Source organism: Dasypus novemcinctus, chromosome 5, assembly GCF_030445035.2.
Source record: "Dasypus novemcinctus isolate mDasNov1 chromosome 5, mDasNov1.1.hap2, whole genome shotgun sequence".
Lineage (NCBI taxonomy): Eukaryota > Metazoa > Chordata > Mammalia > Cingulata > Dasypodidae > Dasypus > Dasypus novemcinctus.
Genome location: NC_080677.1, coordinates 76,720,184 through 76,744,592, shown reverse-complemented (window position 1 = coordinate 76,744,592; position 24,409 = coordinate 76,720,184). Strand labels below are relative to the sequence as shown.

The following is a 24,409-nucleotide window of genomic DNA, read 5'->3' as shown; positions in this document are numbered from 1 at the left end:
CTATATGATAAAACTCTGTTTGAAAATAGAAACACATGGATTTTTGCCCAACGTGTATAATCTATATCAGATTTTGCTGTACTGAGCAAATAAACCAAAAAAACCTTCAAAACTTTTTAAAAAAAGTTACTATTTCTCAGAATTCTTTGGGATGGCTGAATTGTTATTTTTGTCTCTGTCAGCTCAGTTGGTTCTGTCTGGTGGTTGGCAGGCCATTTGGTCTCTTTGAACAAGTTAGTTTTCAGAGACTTCCCTTATATGTCTGGTGATTGGTACAGTGTCATCTGGGGTGACAGCCACATTTCTGTCATCATCCAGGAGGTTTCCCTGGGCACATTCATATGGTGGTGTTTGCAAGGTTCCAACGAGTAGGAGAAAAAAGTAGGCCTGACAAAAGGCTAAGTTGGATAGTGAAATCGTCTCTACTGCTGAAGATAATGTGTGGCACAGTCACATTGCAATAAGGTGAGCTGCAGGATTAGGAAGAATTTGTGGCCATCTGCAATTTACTAAATCTGTTCTAAATTTTCTACCATCTCTATTTTCAGATACTTATTCAGAGACATTTCTTAAGCTTCTCTGTCCTAAATGATCAGGATACAAAATGACAAGTAAGACAGGAATTTTATCTGTTGAGGAGGAAATGAGGTATCTTTATTTTGTTGCTCAGTATTTCACCAGTGTTCACTATGAACCCTGAACTAAGAGCTGTGAGAATATGAAAACTGAAGTAATTGTCTTCTGACCACCCTTCTCCCAATCCCAAACTCCAGATTTGATTTTTATTTTATCCTGGTTCTAAATTGTGTGTTAAGTAACCTATGTCAAGGTGTTAGCTGAAGATTTAACATCTACATAATAATGAAACTATTATTAAATCTGATCTGATACGTTGGCCCTGCCTTACCCTCTGCAGAATGAGGAGAAAAAACTGACATTTATTGAATGCATGCTGGGGTCATTCACTGTGCTAGACCAATAAAGACAATTTGATGTGCCACCTTTGCAACATTGCCTGCCTTTGTACTAAATTTTCATTTTGGTCAGTTGTGCCACGTCCTCAAATATTTATGAACCTATTTATACAAAATATTTTTAGCAGGCACTGTTTGTGCTTAGAAGGGAATTTTTTATTGTATTAACTTTCATTCTTATTTTGGTTTAAGTTTTGATATTTTTAAATAAAATGTTGATAAACGTTATTGCCTATTAATTGTTTTTGATTTGAAATTATATGTCAGATGTGATGGGGAGTGGCTCCCTCTTGTGGCACACTAATTTATATCGAATATTTACGCCAGATGTTTAGATTGCCTCAGTAAGAAAGCGATGAGCTAGCCTGTGTCTTTTAAAATAAGGGATCCTCTCCTAACTGTATCAGCAGTTTCTTCTGTCCTCACTTAATTTTTGGTTATAATAATTATCCCATTTTAAAAATTTTCTTCAAATTCATGCTGATACAAACTAGAAATACCTGTATTCTGTGTTTATCATTATGTCTTAATTCTGAGGAATTTTTAATTTCTTAGAATGTTAATGGTATACTAAAGCAATTAAAAGGAAAGCAAGTTTTGTAGTTAAAATAGTGTGTGTAATGCTGGGTCAGATAAGTTACATTTATTTCCCGTGAAACTTCTTATAGCCAATGTGCATGTTAAGTCTCCCAAACAGAAAGGGTTTCCCAAACTTAATAAACGATTGAATCCTCTTTTCAGGGACTGATGGACCAGAGAACATGTTTTTGGAAACAACAGAGTTGTTTTGAGTGGGTCATTCTTCATGATTTTTTAACTGACTTATTACCATATTTGATTCTTCCCTCATTGCAGCCGTTCTATAGGTAACATAAGAGAAAGCATTATTGTAGATTTATTTTTCTTCCTGGAAGGCTGCTTTTTTCTCTTTGTAGCAAGCAGACCAGCGTCATTAGGATATGAAATTTTTCAGATAAGGATTTTTCTAGATAATGGGAGCATATAGTTTTATATACTAAGATTTTAATAAAGCTATCTTCTCTGAGCATCTGCAGCATAAGTTAACACTTTCTTTTCAATTCAGGTCTGTCATTATGATGTTGTAGATATAATAACAATGCCCTTGGAGGGCTGTGGTTGTGCTTTCCTCTTACTCTTCCTCCCCCTTTTAAATTTGTGATTTATTATTCTTTGTGATTTCGAAGATTAATTAGAATTCTTTAGGAACATATATGTGAGAAGCAGATCCTTTTGTGAGTCATGGCCTTTGTAGTATTTGTTTTGGGTGTTTAGAGATTCATCCAACCTCTATCCCTCCTTCCCTGGGACTTTGTGACTTGTATAGTTAGAATCCTGCATCGGTGAGTTTTGGAGAAGTGAGGCTTTCTTTTCTTATGATATTACTCTAGGTTTTCTTTTTTATATAATAGGTAAATTATGGATATTTGCTATATAGTATTAAGATAGATGTTAAGAAGCATTTACATTTTTTAAAAGGCATGTTTTTACCCTTGTGTTTTGTTTTAACAGTTTGTGCCATCCATATATCTCATCAAGAAATCATTTTGATTTGAATACATTATCCTGTGTAATTTGTAATGGTACCATCTGATTTAGAATGTGTTTGAAATATTATTAAATGATCTCTAATTAGAAGTTGTATTACAGTATATTTTAAAATTCAAATTACTTTTACAGATTAAGATTTTTTAAAAAAGATTTATTTATTTATTTCTCTCCCTCCCCCCTGCCTCAGTTGTCTGTTCTTTGTGTCTATTTTGCTGCGTGTTCTTTATCCACTTCTGTTGTTGTCAGCGGCACGGGAATCTGTGTTTCCTTTTGTTGCGTCATCTTGTAGTGTCAGCTCTCCATGTATGCGGCACCATTCCTGGGCAGGCTGAACTTTCTTTCCCACTGGGCAGCTCTCCTTATGGAGCGCATCACCTGTGCGTGGGGCTCCCCTACGCGGGGACACCCCTGCATGGCAGGGCACTCCTCGTGCGCATCAGCACTGCTCATGGGCCAGCTCCACACGGCTCAAGAAGGCCTGGGGTTTGAACCGCGGACCTCCCATGTGGTAGATGGACGGCCCAACCACTGGGCCAATCCACTTCCCCAAACTAAGATTTTGATGAGCTGAATTTAGTTTTAAAATTTAGCTTAAGGAACAGATGTGGCTCAAGTGGTTGAGCTCCCGCCTCCCACACAGGAGGTCCTGGGTTTGGTTCCCAGGGCCTCTTGAAAAAAAAACAAACCAAAAAACCCCAAAAAGCAAGCAAAACAAATGAAAAAAAAAAACAATTCAGGGAAGCCAGTGTGGCTCAGTGGTTGAGTGCTGGCTTCCCACATTCAAGGTCCCGGGTTCAGTTCCCACCCCAGGTACCTCAAAAAACAAAACAAAACAAAACAAAAAAACAGCTTAAAAATTTATCTTTAAATTTAAGACTATATTGTATCAATTCTATTGAATTGGTATGGTGTTATCCTTAATAATTGGAGAATAAACATTTTAGAAAAAAGGTTTATTTTAAAAATAGCTAAGTAGCTGTTTTTCTAAATACCTTTTTTTTCTAGTAAAATTCCCCTTTTTTTTATTAAAAAAATTTTATATGTAATTTTATTAGGGAAGTTGTGAACTTACAAAACAATTATGCATAATGTTTAGAATTCCCAAATAACACACCTCTACCAACACCCTACTGTACCTTTGTTACAGATTATCACCTTTGTTTTTAATAGTGGGAAGATAGGATTTACTTTACAGTTTTAGTAAATTTTGGTTAAAAGTGAGAGAGAACTATACTATTAAATTACATGTGTAGGTGAATTTTACATATAATTTATTTTATTGTTGTTAGGGTTTTTTGCTGTGAGGTTGTAAGAACTAAATATTCAAATAGGATATTTAAGAAAATAATTCAACGAGACTATATTATTTTACTCATTAAAATTCAGATTCTTTCCAAAATCTTTGAAATACTCATGAATTACACTTTTAACAATCATCAGGACATAACTTTTTCTTAGCCCTAAAATAGATGGAGGAGAGGGAAAAAAATCAACTTTGTTCTAATTTATTCAATCTATTATGCCTGCTTTTAAATGTTTGTGTATTCTAAGTTAGATGTGTTTTTTTTTTTTTTAAATCAAAACAATATCTAAATCTGGAGGAAAATTGCTGTAAAGGTATACTTTGAAATGAAATGAAATGAAATGGCTGGATCAGTAATGTTTTCTAGTCATTCATTCATTCTGGCCTAGGAACATCTAATCAAGTCAAAGTCAGTAAAATGTTGAGTTAAAAGAGAAAACATATCATTTGTCTTTTAAATTATCACCCAGGACAAGTTTCAGAAATTGAAGTCAGAAAATTTACCTATTTGTAGGAAGTGAAATATTACCTCTCTAATTTGATTTGTAAAAGTCCATTTTTATATTCAAGCACTTAGAAGGTTTGTGTTTTAGAGTGTCAATTGTTTGATTTCACTCATGAAATTTGACTATGTGGTCACAAAAACTCAAATGGTCATTTGTAGATCCAAACCTAAAGCTACAAACTCTGAGTCATTTAATAGAATTGGTATATCAATTCTGGTAAATTTGTTGGAGTTCATTTTAATACCTTTAACTTTGTTAGACTTCATTACAGGAAAGTGTATTGATTACTCATTTTCTTACAGTGGTGATGCTGGTGCCTCTAAATAATGTCTAGAACCTGAGGAATGCTTTCATAGAGCCAATTTTAACTTTTAGTTCTCTTAGTACATGAGATGCTAGAACTTTTGGAGACATGAAAAAGATGAGACCATGAGTGCAAGATGGGGCACAGAACCCCAAATTTTGTGGTCTGGGGATTGAAGGAATGGTTTGTAATTCTGAGAAGTGAGTTTTTGATAGTTCATAAAAACTTATGCTTAGAATTATGGTAAACGTACTAAAGGATTAATGTGTCATTATTATCCTGCTTTGCTGATTATGATAAAATTCTCATATGTCTTAGTCAACTTAGTATGTTACACTAGAATTTTTATTGTATTGTTTCTGGAAAGATGTGGGCTGGGGCTTAGATACTTTATTATGTGGTGATAGTATACTTGCTGCTATTGTGAGGATTTAACTTGTGGTGTGAATATATTTTATAGTTACTGTCCATGGTGTGATGAAAGAGTTAGAATCTCGATTTTCCCAGGAGACAGGGCTTTCAATTGTAAAACTGAGGGTCTCCCTAAATTTAGTTGCCATGAAGATAATTAGGATTTCACTTAAAGTTTGTTTATGAAAAGAAGTTATTTGCCTTAAAATAAGTGTCTTAACTTGTTTAAAAATATTAGTTTATGAAAAGAAAAAGGTTTCTTTGTAGATTTAAATGTACTTTTGATAATTTTGGTACCCATGCTCTTGAAGTATGCAGGTCCAGGCTGTATTCAGACTATTTGAACACCACCGTTTTGCTAGGAAAATGGCTGGTGACTTTTATAATTAATAAGTTTTCTCGGGAAACGGACTTGGCCCAGTGGTTAGGGCGTCCGTCTACCACATGGGAGGTCCTCGGTTCAAACCCCGGGCCTCCTTGACCCGTGTGGAGCTGGCCCATGAGCAGTGCTGATATGCGCAAAGAGTGCCGCCCCACACAGGGGTGTCCCCCGCGTAGGGGAGCCCCACGCGCAAGGAGTGCGCCCGTAAGGAGAGCTGCCCAGCGCGAAAGAAAGTGCAGCCTGCCCAGGAATGGCGCCGCCCACACTTCCCGTGCCGCTGATGACAACAGAAGCAGACAAAGAAACAAGACGCTGCAAATAGACACAAAGAACAGACAACCCGGGGAGGGGGGGAATTAAATAAATAAATAAATCTTTAAAAAAAAAAAAAAAGCTTTCTTAAGCAGTCTGAGGTAAAGCATTCCTGTTAAGGAAACTAAGCTCAAGGAATTTAAGTGGTTTCTGAAAGTTATATAGCTGATAGTTAGGAAAAGTATGTTTGGAACCTAGGACTCCTGGTCGCACTCTGGTAATTTTTCATTAATCATAGAAGGGTAAACTGGATCCTATATGGTAAAAACTAGAAAGAAAGATCATTCCTGGTGACCTTTAGATATACAAACTGTAGGGTGATGTTTAAATGTAACTTCTTCAGAGGGACTATTTTTGAAAAATCTGATCAAAAGACAGGATCAATGGCTTTGGGAAAATTCAGATATGCCTACTTTTGATATGACTACAAAATTCAGATATGCCTACAATTTCAGTGGGACACTATAGGTTAGATAATGAATTTCTATATTACAAAAAGACATTATTGTAATTTGTCTAGAATTATGTTGCTTATCTGAATTCTGCTTTCATGAGCAGTGTGTGGAAATAGCTAGAGGTGGTAAAATAGCTTGATTAATGCAGGTTTTTGTTTTTTAAGTGCTTATTACTGTTATAAAGGCTATTTTTGTTGTTGTTGCTTTTCTTGCCTCACATTATTCTACAGTTTTGAAACAGTATAATTTAATGTTATACAGTGATAGCAAGCATTATCTTATGTGTAACTTTTAACTAAATCTGTATCTGTTAGGTAAAAAGAACATATTCTCACGGTACTTACAGAGCTGGCCCAATGCGACAGATCAGCTTGGTGGGAGCAGTTGATGAAGAAGTGGGAGATTACTTTCCTGAGTTCCTTGACATGTTGGAAGATTCACCATTTTTAAAAGTAAGGGAAAACAATAAATTACAGGTGTTACCTTCATACTACAAGTGGTACAAATGGCTCTTTGAGAATTTGAAAAGTTTTATTTCATTTGAATTGGAGGGAAGGAAAGGAAAAGCTAGGAAACTGAAAGTAATTCTTATGTAGTGTGTGCATATAATTTCTCAGGTACTAATTATAATGGCAAAATCAAGTGGTGGACTGAAAAATGAGTGACCTGTTTACTGCCACTTTAAGAGATGAGGTTCCATCTGTCTATTAGCTTTTTGTAAATTTAGCATCAAAGGATTTAAGAAGCGTGGGAAAGATGTCTACTAAACTGAATTGGGGAAGCGGACTTGGCTCAATGGATAGAACGTCCGCCTACCACATGGGAGGTCCGTGGTTCAAACCCAGGGCCTCCTTGACCTGTGTGGAACTGGCCCACACGCAGTGCTGATGTGCTCAAGGAGTGCTGTGTCACACAGGGGTGTCCCCCGCGCCCTACGCGCAAGAAGTGCATCCCATAAGGAGAGCCGCCCAGCGCGAAAGAGAATGCAGCCTGCCCAAGAATGGCCCTGCAGACACAGAGAGCTGACACACAAGATGACACGCAACAAAAAGAAACACAGTTTCCTGGTGCCACTGATAAGGATAGAAGCGGTCACAGAAGAACACATAGCAAATGGACACAGAGAGCAGACAATTGGGGGGGAGAAATAAATAAAAAATAAATCTAAAAAAAAAAGAGACACTGACAATCAAATGCAATATTTTATCTTTGATGGGCTCTGTGTTTCTTTTTGTTGCATCATCTTGCTGCATCAGCTCTTCATATTGGCTGGCATTCCTGGTCGGGGTGGAACTGGGTGTGGACCGGCACTCTGCTTGGGCCAGCTCATCGCGTGGGTATTGAACCCTGGACCTCCTATATGGTAGACGGGAGCCCATTTCCTTCCCCAAAAAACCTCTTTAAGAAACTACAAAACCACTAAACAGAAATAAATTTTGATTTTGGTTTGTTTTTCTTTTTTGTTGTTAAGTTTTTGATTATCACTAATCAAAAAGGTATCCATCTTTGAACTCCATTTGTTCTTTTTATAGGTTCTCCTAGGGAGCACTTATTTTGCCAATTTATCAAAAATAATAAACTCATATATTTGGTAGAAGGAAAAAAAAAAATGATTGATACAGTGACTCATGCCACAGGGAGGTTCAGGGCGCGACCCATCCAACCGTAATTATTCTCTTGGTGTGTTTGAAATAGAGTTTTTTGAAGGGAAATGTATGACTTTAAAGGTATATATATTATATATATACATATTTTAAATGTATGAGTTTAAAGATATAGAAGTGTGTGTGTAGGGGACAATAGGCTCTGAAGTGTATTTTTAAGATACATTTTGAAAATAATTGATTTCTTTTTAATTATTTGTCTCTAGTGTACACTGCCATGGGGGACACTATCTAGTCTAAAATTAGACAGTCGAAAAGATAGTGATGATGGTCCCATTATGTGGGTACGTCCGGGGGAACAAATGATCCCTGTGGCTGATATGCCAAAGTCACCTTTCAAAAGGAAAAGGTATGTTGGATCCAAATTTTCATTGCTGGGGATGGGTGTTCCTATATATGTTGGTGTATATATATTAGTTTGAAATTGGAGGAAGAAGGAAGGGGGGAAGGCTTAGAGCATGTTTGCAGTGTTGATTCAAAAATGGCTACATGTGCTGATGTAATATTTTCTAAAACATCAAATGTAAATAAGACATGAGAAATGTAGGCAAATACCAGTAAATTGTAATAATGGAAAAATGTTATTCACAATGGACAAATTATAAAACTTTAGGAATAAATTTAATAAGAACTATTTGGAACTAATATTTAAAAATAGAACATGGATAGTATAAAATAAGAGCTAAACAAATGGAAAGTCCTATGTTCAGGGTTGGAAAAAAATGATAATCCTTTAAAATATTTTGTATTCCAATAGGACTTACTCTCAGTACTGGATAGAATGATTTGTAATGTTCAGAAGGAAGAATAAAGTCAGCGACTAGCAAAGAAAACTGAAATAGAAGTGAGACAGAACTTATCTTTCTAGTTATTAAAAACTAATAAAACTCAAATAGATCATTGGAATAGGACAAAGTCCAGAAATAGATGTAAATATATTTTGGAACTTAATATTGGAGATAGTTGAGATAAGGAAGTTTTATTGAATGAATAGTGCTGACATATTTGGCAGTTCATTTGAAAGCAAACAAAGCCAGAGCCCCTATCTCATATAAGAAGTGAAAGATTTAAACATAACATATAAACAATAAAAATATCTGAATAAAATTTTTAAGACTGGGAGAGACCTTCTTAAGCAGGACAAAATGAATAGGGGCAATAATAGTTGTGAGAGTAAAGACCATCAACAATAAAGTTCAAAACTGTGATAGACTGAACTAAAACATTTTTAATATGTGACATCCTTAATTTAGGAAGAGTATCCCTAAATTAATAAAAACATGAACAGTCCAATATAAAAATAGGCCTCAGACAGCTAAGAAAAGTATATATTTAAAAAACCAAACTACTGATTTTACCTGTTAAATTGGCAAAAATAATAGAGCGATAATATTATAAGCAAATAGAAATATGAAGGAAGAGGGTCTTTGATGTTGATATAAGAGTGAATGGCTGTAATCATTTTATGAAAGTAACCTGACAGTAGCTCATAAAATTTAACATGTATAGTCTTTGATCCGGCACCCCTGCTTTTGGGAATCTATCTCAAGAAATAAAAGCACTAAAGGTAAATGTGTAAGAAAGTTATTTGTAGCATTGTTTGTGTTGGCAAATGCATTGAAAACTATCTGAATGCCCATCAACAGGGGAATGGTTTAATATATCTTGGCACATTCCTATTAAAGAATCTGGTGAATTAGTTAAAATAAACGAGCTATTGAGATCTGTTTATCTGGAAGGATGTACATGATATTTGAATGAAAAGAGCAAAATTTAGAGTAATGTATTTTTATGAAAAGAAATAAAAAACACAGGTAGGTATATATTTATGAGAGCACAGAGAAAGGTGCGGAAAAGTGCACACTAGGTTAACATTGGTGGGAATGGAATGATGCTGGAGGAGGTAATCAAATACCTAAAGATGGTTTCACTAGTTAACAGTATTATAAATTTAAAAAAAAAAAAAAAAAGTGAAAAAGATCATTGAGTAAACTGTAGGTTGTGTGAAAGCAGAGACTATGTTGGGCCTGTTATTTATCTCTCTCTTAACACCTAACACAGTACTTGGTGCTTACAAAATATTTATTGAATGAATGAAGTGTTTACAAATTAATCTATAAATTAGTAGTAAATGATAAAATTTGTTTGTTTCTCATGCTTCTTTACTTTTTTCAGATTTGTGGATCATTTTGATATTCTGAAAGCCCCTTCCCAGATCCATGAACTTTTACATATAATTTAAGTGGGTTCTTGAGCCCACCAAAGAATATCCATGGCCTTTAGGGTTTAGAACCCATTGTATGGTATATTTGATAATTTCACATCATGTATATTCTGACCAGTTGAAAGCTGTGCTATGCTAGGCACTGTGCTGAGTGCTTCTCATGTCTTTATTCATTAGAATGAGATATTAATGAATCCAAACTTGAGGGTTTGAAAGCCTATTAGCTTCCCATAGGAAGAAACATCATCATCTAGCTTTCTGACATATGTAGAACATTAATCACAAAGAACAAAAAAGTATGGCTTAGCCCCCTCTTGATGTAGAGGGGAACTGGACATAACCATCCCAGGGTCCACAGGATGGAGGAATAGAGTATGGATTAGAGTGGACTTACTGTTGTTCTGCTGGGGAACTATTGTGATTAGTAATGGAAGAAATTGTAGCATTGATGTGGAGAAAGGGGCCACAATAGCTGCTGATGGTAGGGAGAGGGAAGAAGAGATATGATGTGGGGGTGTTTTCAGGATTTGGAGTCGTCCTGGGTGGTGCTGCCAGGACAGGTGCTTGACATTGTGTGTCCTGCCGTGGCGTACTGGGTAGACTGGGGGAGAGTGTAGACTACAATGTAGATCCCTGTTCATGTGGTGCAGCAGCTGCTCCAAAATGTATTCACCAGGTGCAGTGAATGTGCCATGATGATGGAAGATAATGTTGATGTGGGGGGAGTGTGGGGTGAAGGAGGTGGTGGGTATATGGGGACCTCATATTTTTTTAATGTAACATCTAAAAGAAAATAAAGAAGAAAATAAATAAATAAATAAATAAATAAATAAATAAATAAATAAATAAATAAGGAGGAAGAGGGAAAAATAATTGCCAACCCTAAGTCATCTCCCATCTGTTTTGCCTTTAGCTTTTTAATATAGGTATGACTGCATATTTTCTAAAGTAATATTATTTATCATTTGCTCTATTCAAAATAATTTGAATTTCATGAAATTGTTGACTGTTGAGGAAGATATGCTTTTGGAGTGTCGAGTTTTATTTATTTTTTAAAGATTTATGTACTTTATTTTATTTCTTCCCCCGCCCCATTTGTCTGTTCTCTGTGTCTGTTTGCTGCGTGTTCTTCTTTGTCTGCTTCTGCTGTTGTCAGTGGCACGGGAATCTGTGTTTCTTTTTGTTGCATCATCTTGTTGTGTCAGCTCTCAGTGTGTGCGGCACGATTCCTGGGCAGGCTGCACTTTCTTCGCACTGGGCACCTCTCCTCACAGGGTGCACTCCTTGCGTGTGAGGTTCCCCTACGCGGGGACACGGCACTCTTTGCACGCATCAGCACTGCGCATGGGTCAGCTTCACACGGGTCAAGGGGGCCCGGGGTTTGAACCGCAGACCTCCCATGTGATAGACGGACATCCTAACCACTGGGCCAAGTCTGCTTCCCTCGAGTTTTAAAATGTAACAGCAGCTTCCCTGCAAAATGAAAAATTCCCAGATTAATTCTGATTCTGAAAGAACTTTAATAAAAAAATGTCAGAATAAAGTTGTTTCTTTAAATACCTTTAAAAAAAAAAGTATGGCTTAGCACATTGTGTGTACATGCATGTGTAATAAGATTGTAATGCAAGGGTGTACAAAGAGCAGTGAATGTATAATATGGATTGAAATTAAAGAACTGATAAAGAAGAGAGACCCTAGGAAGATAGACTGGGAGGAGTGGAGATAATTATAGGGGCAATCAGAAGTTATTTCTGGAAGCAACAGAAAAACTATAGAGGACAATAAATAACGTAATGCTCCCAGGAAAATTTCTCACCCTTTCCCCCTTCTACAGCAAAATTAGGGATTTCTGCAAAGAGTAAGGCTAAAGATGTAACAGCTTCTGTCTGCATATGGATTCTAGAAGGTGAGCAGTGGAAAAGAGGGCCAGTGGGAGATGGCTTTTCAGTTAAGATGGTGTTAAGGTTTTCCTTTCCACCTCTAATAAACTACACATTTTGTGGAAGCACTTACTGCCAGGTGTTTTCTTGCTAGAAATATAAGCTCCTACAAGAGTAGGGTTTTTCTCTGTCTTATTCACAGTTGTCTCATTCACTAGCTCCAGGGCCTAGATAGTACCTGACATATTGTAAGTAGTCTATAAATATTTAATTATTGCTTTTTTAAAACGTTTCCTGCTTGTTCCAGATAGACATATCCCATGTTAGGTGTGTGATCTGAGTGATGACATGGTCCCGTAGATTAGACCCAAACCTCAGGTGAAGATGAAGGGTTCAAGAATATCAGGCTTAGCCACGGCATCTGTAATTTAGTTTCTTATCCAAGTATATATTTCCTTATACAGCTGTCACTTTTATGAGAGGTGTCTTGCGAAAAGGAGAGGATTGTATACATATGTGTTTGAATTTGTTCTTTTTAAAAATAGAACTTGATTTGGGAGAAAGTGACTTAGACTTTCCTTTGGTCTGAATTATGTGATTACGGAATATTTTATAATACAATTAAAATTACTTCAATACATGCGGTAGTTAGGTTAATTGTTTTGTGTTTTTTTTTAAAAACAGAACAACCAATGAAATAAAAAACCTGCAGTACCTACCTCGAACCAGCGAACCCCGTGAGATGCTCTTTGAAGACAGGACAAGAGCCCATGCAGATCATATAGGACAAGGTTTTGAACGACAAACTACAGCTGCTGTTGGAGTGCTGAAGGCTGTGCACTGTGGAGAGTGGTATATATTAATTACTTATATTTTAATGATGAAAGGTTTGGTTGGCTTCTAAAATTTTTCTTGAAAAGTTTCTAAGTACTTTCTATGGAAAAAATGTTTCATTTCTCTGCCGTATTTGAATATCCTAAATATATAATTGCACTAAATATTTTAAATTGCTAGAATTTCATCTTAGTTATTTGGTGTTTGAATAAAATAATTTCAATTTCTACATGAATAAGAGGTGAAAAAGATGAAGAGTTAAAAGGTTAAAGGAAAACTAGGTTCACTTGGTGCTTATTATGTGCTAATTTACAAATGTCTCATTTAACTTCAACTTCTTTAGGGTCCATACTTATCCCACAAACTGAGGCTGACTGTAAGATAACTTTATCATAGTCATTTAGTTAATAAGAGTTAGAACTGACATTAATTTCAGATCTGTTTGATTCCAGACATTTGGTTTTCTCTTTCCACTCTTCTCCTTTCTACCCTCTTCCTGAGGTTTGGTATCTGTATGTTAAGTATTTGCTGGCCTTTCTATATTCATTTTCTCCAGATTTGCTTATGTTTCATTCTGAATATTTTGATGGGATTTAAAAGTGGGTAATTTTCTTTAATATACTTAAGGTGTCCCCCATACATTAAGAAATTTCCCATTTATTAAACTGATAAAACACATATAGCAAAGTTATCTTTATACTGTAAAATAAGTTTGCTCAGTTAGATTTTTATTTTTCAAATCAAATATTGCTTGAGTATAAATGTGAGTTGGGATATGATATTTTGCTTGTTGAAGCTTTTGAATAGATATTAAATAAGCAAGAAACTCTTTTCTAGTAACAACAAAAAGTTTGTAATTCCAAAATATAAAATGTTAAAATTATTGCATTGTTTTTTCCTAGGGTTTTATGAAAAATAAAAGCTATATTTTTCCACATAAGGACATTTTACTTTCTAGTATTACTAATACAAAATTGACCCTTTGCTAAAAAGGGAAAATATATAGTAATTTACAAATTAATACTGAGTACAAAGGCCATTGTAAACTGACTTTCTTAAAATAAAGGAGACTTTATACAATTTCAGGTATACAAAGTAGCTAGTACTGAATTAACCCTAAGAGGTTTTAGGAATACAATTTTAGTAGCTTATAATTCAATAGTAATTTATAATGGAATTGTTCTTAAGTTATATGGTAATTTATAAATGTCTGTGGTTGTTCTCATGTTGCTTCTTTGCTTTTCCCATAATCTTGTTTACAATATTAATTTCACTAAAGGGTAAAGGCAAATTTATTTTTGTAGAAATCATTATAAACTCCTGTTTCAAATTATAATTAGTTTTTTTCCTGAATGTTGGTATAAAGGATTTAAGAGTGGCATCAAGATTTACTTAAGATGAAGTCTGATATCTCTATGGTGTTCAATGAAGTCAGCTACATATTTATTCTTTTCTTTTGGAGATAAATATTCTTGCTTCAGAATGGCCATTGCCCTTTTTTCAGTTCTTTTAAGATGAATTAAATTGTATATGCTCTCTCCTTTACCCTGTATGCCACTTGAGGGTAGAATTTGTATCCTCTCCTTTTTTCTTCCACAGACTCACCATAGGTGTTCAATAAATGTTTATTGAATAAAAAACTACTTTAGTGGCTAGCAGTTTCACGGTAAAAGGGACTCTTGCAAAACTGGTAATAAACTGGGTTTAAAAGCACACTTGGTGGGAAGCGGATTTGGCTCAACGGATAGGATGTCTGCCTGCCACATGGGAAGTCCAAGGTTCAAACCCAGGGCCTCCTGACCTGTGTGATGAGCTGGCTCACATGCGGTGCTGATGTGTGCAAGGAGTACCCTGCCACATAGGGGAACCCTATGCACAGGGAGTGCACCCCATAAGGAGAGCTGGCCAGTGTGAAAAAAGTGCAACCTGCCCAGGAGTGGCGCCGCACACACGGAGAGCTGATGCAGCAAGATGACGGAACAAAATGAGACACAGATTCTGGGTGCTGCTGACAAGAATACAAGTGGACACAGAAGAACACATAGCAAATGGACACAGAGAGCAGACAACTTGGTGGGGGAGGGGAGAGAAATTTGAAAAAAAGCACACTGGAATCATATTACTACTTGTGTGTTTTCTATTATAAAAACACAGTTTCCTTCCTTTATCAGTGCTCTGTTGTTTTTCCTTTATTTGCGGGTTTATGGAAAAATTGTACATAAAATACAAGGTTCCTATAAACTACTCTTCATATATATATATATATATGAATTGGGGATTGAACCGCAGACCTTGTACATGCAAAGCAGGCATTCAACCACTGAGCTACACCTGCTCCCCTATACCAGTCTTTCAATTAAAACATTTCATTGGTATGGTACATTTGTTACAGTTGATGAAAGCAACTTTTTATAATTTTTCTTTTACATATAATCTGTGGTTTAACTTAGGGTTTATTGTGTTGTGCTATTCCATGGATTTTTAAAAAACTTTTTATCCTAGTAATATATATATATATGACATGAAATTTCCCCTTTTAACCACATTCAATATATATAATTCAGTGCTGTTACTTTCACAGTGTTTTGCTACCATAACTACCATCTATAACCAAACGTTCCCATCATCCCAAATAGCAATACTGTACATTTTAAAGCCTTCACTCCCTATTCCCTACCACGTCCCCATGTAACCTATATTCTAGATTCTGACTGTGAGTTTAGTTATTTTAATTATTTCCTATCAATGAGATTATATGTTTGTTATTTTGTGTCTGCCTTATTTCACTCAACATAGTATCTTCATAGTTCATCCCTGTTACTTCATATATCAGAAATCCACATTTTCTCTATTTACTGGTTGATGGACACTTAGGTTGATTCCTTATTTTTGCAATTGTAAGTAATGCCACTATCAACAAGGATGTACAAATACCTGTTCGAGTCCCTGCTTTTATTCTTTGGGTATATATCTAGAAGTAGGATTGCTGGTTCATGTCATAATTCTATACTTTCTAAGGATCTGCCAAACTGTCTTCCACAGTGGCCAGACCATTTTACGTGCCTACTAGCAATGAATGAATATTGCTATTTCTTCATGTCCTCTTCAACATTTGAAATTTTCTTTTATTTTAATAATAGCCATTTTCTTGGGTATGAAATGGCATCTCATTATAGTCTTGATTTCCATTTCTCTAATGGCTATTGATGTTGAGCATCTTTTAATGTGATTTTTTGGCCATTTGTTTATGGAAAAATGCCTGTTAAACTTTTTCCGTATATAAAAAAAATTTTTTTTAAGATATTTAGATTATATAAATGTTACATAAAAAATATAGGGGATTCCCATATGCCCTGTTCCCCACACTGCCCACGTTTATATATTGATACATATTAATGCATAAATCCATCTAAAGTATACAGTCATTGGTATTCAATATAATCACATATTTGTGCATTCATCACTTTAATCATTCTTAGAGTACTTTTATTATTCCAATAATAATAATAAACATAAAACAAAATTCACCGTCTCTCAATTTCTCTGTGCTTCTCCTACTGTACTTAGCTGCTATTCTTTTTCCTTCTCTCTGCTATATTTATATTTTATGAAAGCAGTCTTATATATACAGTATCACAGAAATAGGTGTTTTACATGAGTTTTTACTATCTTATACAGTCCCATGTTAACACTTTTTAGGTTTCCTTCTAGTAATACACATGACGTTATACTTTCCCGTTCAACCACTATCATACTCTTACAGTAGCACTGCTAGTCACAGACACCATGATATGCTTTAACCATTTCTGTTCAATTCTGAAGATCTATAAACTACCTTTTTACCAATTTTGGCAGATTAACCCTTAGCTTTCCATTTTCTACCTTCCTTCTATTTTCTGGTGACCTATATTGTAATGATTAACCCCATGAGTTTACACAATATGTTTAGTTCATAAAAGCACAATCATACAGTATCTGTTATTCCTTAATTCTCTATTGCATTTCTCTCCACTCTAATCTTTGGTATTTCCTTCTGTGCACTTTGGGTCTATTTCTCTTCTTTCTCTACTTTTAATTTTGAGGTTAGGTCTGATTTGAAATCTGTCTCTTTTTTATTGTTAGCATTTAAAGGTATAAACTTCCCTCTCTGAACTGCCTTTGCTGCATCCCACATATTTGGGTATATTGTTTTTTCATTTGCCTCAAGATATTTTCTAACTTCTCTTTTGATTTGCTCCTTAACACATTGGTTAATAGTGCATTGGTTAATTTCCACATATTTGTTAAATTTTTCCATTTCTCCCTGTTTCATTCCCTTGTGGTTGGATAAAATACATGGTATGATTTCAATATTTTAAAAAATATATTTTTATAATAGAAGTTGTGAACTTAACAAAATAATCCTGCACATGTGTGGAATTCCCATACAATACCCTTTTACCAATACACCACACCACTGTGAAACAGTTGTTACAGATTATGAGATAACATCAACAGACTATTACCAGTAACTATGGTCCATAGCGTACATTTGGCGTATTTTTTCCATACCTCTTTATTATTAACACAGTACATCCTTAGCATTGATACAAGAATATTACAATATTGCTATTAATTATAGTCCATAGGTTACATTATTTGTATTTTCCCATGCTTCTCCACATTCCTACCACCTTACAATAATGACATACATCCATTTTAGTTCACAGAAGGACATTCTTGCATTTGTTCTTTTTTTTTTTTTTTTAGCAGGTACTGGGAATTGAATCCAGGACCTCGAACATGAGAAGTAGGTGCTCAACCACTGAGCTATAGCAGCTCCCCAATGAGAGTTGGTTTTTTGTTTATTTGTTTTTAGGAGGTACTGGGAATTGAACCCATGACCTTGTACATGGGAAGCAGCTGCTTAACCACTTGAGTGCATTTGTACTATTAACCACAATTCTCATCCACCTCTGGGTGATGTCAGCATTTTTTAATTTATTAAGATTTGTTTTGTGACATAAAATATGCTATATCCTGGAGAATGATCCTTTGCATGTGAGAAAAATTTGTTGTTGGGTGAAGTGTTCTATATACGGTGGTTAGATCTACTTGGTTTAGATTATCGTCAAGTCTTTTATTTCTTTATTGATCTTCTGTCAAGATGTTTTGTGCATTATTGAAAGTGGTGTATTAAAAGTTTCTTATTGATGTTAGAACTGTCAGTATTTGCTTCATAGAGTTTGGGACTCTGCTCTTATGAATATATAACTGTTATATCTTCTTGTTCACTTGACCCGTTTGTAAGTGTATAATGATAGTCATCCTTCATAACAGTTTTTGACTTAAAGTCTATTATATCTGATATTATATAGCTACCCCCACTCTCTTTTGGTTACAGCTTTGCATCATATATTTTGTCCATCCTTTCACTTTCGATCTATTTATGTCTTTGCATTTAAGGTTAGTCTCTTGTAGAGCATATAGTCAGATCATGCTTTTTTATTTTTCTTTTGCCCATCTTCCTTTGGACTGGAGAGTTTAATCCATTTAGTGACATTTAAATGTCACTGCTGCTAATGCAGAACTTCTGCCAGTTTGCTATTTAGTCTTTTATCTTTTCTTCTTTTATTACCTACTTTCATATTTATTTATTTGATTTTTATATTGTACCATTTTGGTTGCCTTCTCATTTCTATCTGGATGTATTTTTCAACAATTTTCCTTAAGTTACCACAAGGTTAAAATTTAACACCCTAAATATATAACAATTATATTTATTTGATAATAACTTCAATAGCATACATATACCTCTTTCTTTACCCGTCTCCCACTTTTTTTGTGTACTTGTTACAAATATCTTCGTACATTGTATGTCCAAATGCATAGTTTTATCATTTACCATTTAAACTAAATTTAAATTTTAGCATCTGTAGGTAGTAAGAAGTGGAATTACGTACCAAAAAATAAAATACAATAGTACTGGCATTTATAATTACCCAATTGACTACATTTACCAGAGGTCTTTATTACTTTTCTTTTTAGATTTATTTTTATTTCTCTCCCCTTTCCCACCCTCCCCCCCCCCAGTTGTCTGCTCTCTGTGTCCATTCGCTGTGTATTCTTCTGTGCCCGCTTGCATTCTTATCAGTGGCACCAGGAATATGTGTCTTTTTGTTGCGTCATCTTGCTGTGTCAGCTCTTCGTGTATGCGGTGCCACTCCTAGGCAGGCTGTCCTTTTTTTGCGCAGGGTGGCTCTCCTTGCAGGGTGCGCTCCTTGCGGACCTCCCATGTGGTAGGCGGACACTCTATAAGTTGAGCCAAATCCACTTCCCAATTTCTTTATGCCTTGTTATATCAGTATCTAGTGTCCTTTTCTTTCAGTATGAAGTACTCCCTTTAACATTGTTTATAGGGCAGTTCAAGTCATGATGAACACCCTCATCTTTAGTTTATCTGAGATTGTCTTAATTTCTGGCTCATTTTTGAAAGAAAGTCTCACCAGATAAAAAATTCTTGTTGGCAGCTGTTTTCTTTCAGCACTTTGGTAAGTATTTCACCCTACTGTCTTCTTGCCTCCATGGTTTTATTGATGAGAAGTTGGCACTCAGTCTAATTAGGACTTGTACTTAGCATGTTGCTTTTTTTCTGTAGCTTTCAGAAGTTTTTCCTTGTACTTAATTAACATTTGACAGTGGGATCAGCATGTGAAAGGGCATATTTTTCTTTTATGTTTATCTTGTTTGGTGTTCTCTAGGCTTCTGGGCTATGCATTTTCACATATTTTGCTAAATTTGGGGATGTTTTTGTCATTTCTTTGACTATTTCCTCTGTCTCTTTCCTTTTCCTCCTTCTGGGTCTCCCATAATGTTTATTTCTGTACCCTTGATGATTGCTTGATGGTGTTGCAGAATTCTCTTAGGCTATATTTCCTTTTTATAATTTTGTTTTCTTTTTGCTTCTCAGATCACCTCATTTGAAATGTGTTGTCTTTGTATTCGTTGATTCTTACGCCAGCTCCAGTCTGCTGTTGAAACCTTTTTGGGGGGGTTTTCATTTTAGTTATTGTCGTCTTCAATTCTAATAGTTCTATTTGGTTCCTTTGTGGTCTACTCCAGCTCTTTTTTGGTTACTATTTTCAAGACATACCTTTTTCCAATCTTTCACTTTTTTTTTTTTTTTTTTTTCCAATCTTTCACTTTTAACCTGCTTATGTCCTTGTGTCTGAGGTAGGTCTCTTGTAGACAACATATAGATGGCTCATATTTTTTTATCTGTTCTATTAGTCTATGTCTTTTGACTGGGGAGTTGAATCCATTAATATTAGTGTTATTACTGTAACATTACTTACTTCATCCATTTTGTCCTTCCGCTCTTTGTTGTTATATTGTTTTATTGTCTGTCTTCTTATCCTTTAGTTTACCATAACTTCCTAATGTTCATTTCTAAACTCTTCTCCATATCTCTTGCTCTTGTTTTTTTGCTTTCAGGCTTCATTACCTCCTTTAGTATCTCTTGCAAATCTGGAATTTTGGTAACATATTGCATCAGTTTTTGTCTGTGAAGATGTTGAACCTCACTCATTTGTGAAGGACAGCTTTGCCGGATACAGAATTCTTGACTGACAGTTTTTCTCTTTCAGTACCTTAAACACATCATACCACTTTTCTTCTCTCCTCTGTGGTTTCTAATGAGAGGTCAGCACTTAATCTTATTTAGTTTTCCCTGTATGTGGTGCTTTGCTTTTCTCTGGCTGCTTTCAGAAACCTCTATCTCTGATATTTGTCATTCTGAATATTAGGTGTCTCAGTGTAGATCTATTTGGATTTATTCTGTTTGGGGTGCCTTGTCCTTCTCGGATATTAATATTTATATCCTTCATTAGGATTGGGAAGCTTTTGGTCATTATTTCCTCAAATATTCTTTCTGCCCCTTTTCCATTCTCTTCTTCTGGGACACCAATAATGTGAATGTGCTTTTGATGTTGTCATTCGATTCCCTCAGACTCTGTTCCTTTTTTTCCATTGGGTTAGTTAGGCCAGTAATTTATTAAGGTAGGGAGGAAAGAGAAATGGGAGAAAATAATAGATGATAGGTCTCAGGTAGAGAGGAAGGGGCTGAAGAGTGATAAAGAGAGCTGATTTACAGATTACAACGCCCCATTATAGATAATACATGCCCAGGTTTTACTTGTGTATTGATCCAGGCAGGAGCAAAGAAGCCAAAATAAGGCACAAACAGACACCGGGACAGGGCAAAGGCAAGAAAAAGAGATTCGGCCTTTGCCCTTGCTGTTTGAACTATTAATTATTCTGCTCCTTTGCTAATGACACAGGAGGAGTCCCAGCTGTTTACTGTTTTGGTTAACTACCCCACCCTTCAGTTCACCAGGAGGGCCCAATGACAAAGTCCTTGGGGAATATCTGGGGCTTCTTCTGGCTTCTGGAGGAAGTCTCATTCTGAATGGCAGAATCTTGTGAGGGTCTTCCAGCAGCCATCTTGTGGGTCCCAAATGACACATGGACTCTTTGCCAGGTTCCAGATCCGTGTATTGATTCCCTATCTAGCCTGCTTCATTAGCTACTAGACTTTATCATAAAGCCAGGCTTAACATCAAGTTGAAATAAAAGATTAGGATTGTTTAGACTACGTAGAAATCCCCAGCTAAATAGGGATGAGGATTATAAATTATTGATCAAATTATAGAAGTCCCTAGATATTATAAAGTAATCTACATAGATTTATTTTATTTTTTTATTTTTTTAAAGATTTATTTCTCTCCCCCAGGCCCCCAGTTGTTTGCTTTCTGTCCATTTGCTGTGTGTTCTTCTGTGACCGCTCCTATCCTTATCAGGGGCACCGGGAAACTGTGTTTCTTTTTGTTGCATCATCTTGTTGTGTCAGGTCTCCCTGTGTGTGGTGCCATTCTTGGGCAGGCTGCACTTTCTTTTGTGCTGGGTGGCTGTCCTTACGGGGCACACTCCTTGCTTGGGGCTTCCCTACATGGGGGACATCCCTGCTTGGCAGGGCACTCCTTGTGCACATCAGCACTGCATGGGCCAGCTCCACACAGGTCAAGGAGGCCCGGGGTTTGAACCGCAGACCGCCCATGTGATAGGTGGATGCCCTATCCATTGGGCCAAGTCTGCTTCCCTCTACATAGATTTATATATCCGAGGTTGCATCTTTGGGATTGTTATTTAAAAATCACCTTTATTGTAATATAATTTGCACTCTAATAAATTTGCTCAATTTAATTTTACAGTTAGATGTATTTTGACAAATGTATGCTGCCATGTTAACCTCCACACAAGTAAGATATATTTCATTTTCCTCATAACCCTTGGCAGTTAATCTTTCTTAGCATATCTTTCCCTCAGCTCCAGACATCCATAGATAACTTTCTGTCTTTATAAGTTAGTATTGTGTAGTCTAGAATCTCATGTAAATAGAAGTATACAAAAGTACATTTCTATACTGAATTCTTTTAGTCAACATAATATTTTTGAGAATCATCTTCGTTGTTACCTGTATTAGTAGCTTATTTCTCTCTGTTGCTGAGTAGTATTTCATTATATGGATATATTCTAGTTACTTTATACATTCACAAGATGAACTTTTTTATTTTTTCTGGTTTTGGCCTTTTATGACTAAAGCTACTATAAACATTCTCTTAGGTCTTTGTGAGTGGATATGTGATTTCATTTCTTCTCAGTAAATACATAGAAATGGAATTATGGTATTTTAGCATAAGCCAAAATATGTACAGAGAAAATTCTAAGTTACAAACAAAGTGTCAGAATAGATGAATTTATCAAGGTGATAGGATAAGAGCAATAAACAAAAAATCAATTGTGTTTCTATATATTAGGAGTGAACATTTGGAAAATGACATTTTAAGAAAGCACAATACCATTTACAATAGCACTAAAAAAAAACATGAAATACTTAGAGATGAATTTTAAAAATCTATGTATAAAGCCTATATACTGAAACTGCAAAACACTACTGAGAAAAATTAGAGGAGACTTAGCATAAATGTGGACTTACACCTTATTTATGGATTAAAAGACTCAATATTGTTAATATGTCAGTTCTTTACTACAAAATGATCTATAAATCAACCTAAACTTAACAAAGAATCTAGCATAGACAAAACAATCTTGGGGGGAAAAAGTATAAACAATGTTGGAAGATTTAGAAAACCTGTCATTTCAAGGCTGACTATGAAAAAGCAATTAAAAGAGAAGTATTATAAAGATAAGAGCTCAGTGGAGGAAAATAGTGTCCAAATTAGATCCATCATTGATTTTGTGTATGTGTGTGTGGTGTTATTTATTATTTGCCTCGACTTCTGCAATTCACAATATTTTATAGGTGCATGCACACATTGCTATCTAGGTTAAAAGATCATGGGTTGCAAATTGATAATGAAGTGAAATAAGACAGACCTTGAATCATCTTGAACATGAGGTGACTGGCAGCAGGTAATGGGCTGGCGAGAACAAGAGAACAATGAAGCCAACACTGAATGCATGCAGAATCATACCAGTCAGATTAGAACCCTGGAGAGTGGGAAGAATGAGCAGGCAAACAATAAGTTAATTTTAGTCTGCAATGATTTCCTTTTTTAAAAAAATATATATATTTTAAAGCCACTTAGATCATTGATTTTTGACACACATACAAATTAATTCAAAGGGACAACTGGGTGTCCATAAGCAAAATTAAAAAACAAACCAACAAAATAAACTTTGGCTCTTATTTTTCACCATACGAAAAAATTTAACTTAAAATGAATCATAAAACTAAATGTAAACATTAAAACTCTAAAACTTCTAGAAGAAAAAATATGAGAAAATTTTATAGTTAAGTGAAGATTTCAAGAACCATAAAAGGAAAACATTCATAAACTGAACTTCATCAAAATTTAAATTGTCTGCTTTTAAAAATACATTTAAGATAATGAAAAGCCAAGCTACAGACCAGGACCATGGGAGAAAATATTTTCGTGTATATATATTATATACATGTATATGACATGTATAAACTTATCCTAAAACCCTCTAAATTCCATAATTCCAGTTCTCTTCCTGGGATTAAAAACCTCTCCTGGTTGTTTATTTTCATTCATATCATAAATATGTATATGGTTACAAACATGTGCTAATATATAATAACCAAGAGAGGCATATATTGATAATATATAAATGATTATATATTGCATGCATATTAGGTTGTATGCATATATATTTTTTCTATGACTTGACATATACATGTTATGTTATTGATAACTGATAATATATCATTTAAATTTGTTTATATTGTTAAAGATTATTGTTTTCCTGTAAGTTTATCATTTTTATTGATCTTTTCAAAGAATCAGTCTTTTATTGATACTTTCCTGTTATTTTTCTGTTTTCTATTTCATTATTGCTGTGCTTCATTGTTTACAGTCTTTTAAGAAAAGAATTTGCTCTTCTATTTCTAGCTACTTAATTTGGAAGCTTAGATGACTGATTTGATGCTTTATATTTTAGAGAGATTAAAAATTAGAATAATGGAAGTGGATGTGGCTCAAGTGGTTGAGCACTGCCTTCTTCCCAAA

At 35.1% G+C, this 24,409-nt stretch overlaps 1 protein-coding gene and 1 long non-coding RNA gene across 4 annotated transcripts in view; one reads left to right on the top strand and one right to left on the bottom strand.

The window, feature by feature from the left end:
* Positions 1-24,409, top strand: part of RSBN1L (round spermatid basic protein 1 like) — a 63,399-nt gene that overhangs the window by 33,630 nt on the left and 5,360 nt on the right. For both annotated transcript variants that reach the window (XM_004473389.4, XM_058297968.2), the window contains 3 exons: positions 6,531-6,668; positions 8,087-8,229; positions 12,669-12,836. In XM_004473389.4, the coding sequence (XP_004473446.2) occupies positions 6,531-6,668; positions 8,087-8,229; positions 12,669-12,836 (449 nt within the window). The remainder of the gene's footprint in view (positions 1-6,530; positions 6,669-8,086; positions 8,230-12,668; positions 12,837-24,409) is intronic.
* The window catches only part of LOC111759131 (uncharacterized), a 45,944-nt gene continuing 32,578 nt past the window's right edge, over positions 11,044-24,409 (bottom strand). For both annotated transcript variants that reach the window (XR_002793218.3, XR_009185969.2), the window contains exons 4-6: positions 23,253-23,366; positions 12,704-12,824; positions 11,044-11,577 (exon numbers count right to left, since the gene is read on the bottom strand). This is a non-coding gene — a long non-coding RNA (uncharacterized lncRNA). The remainder of the gene's footprint in view (positions 11,578-12,703; positions 12,825-23,252; positions 23,367-24,409) is intronic.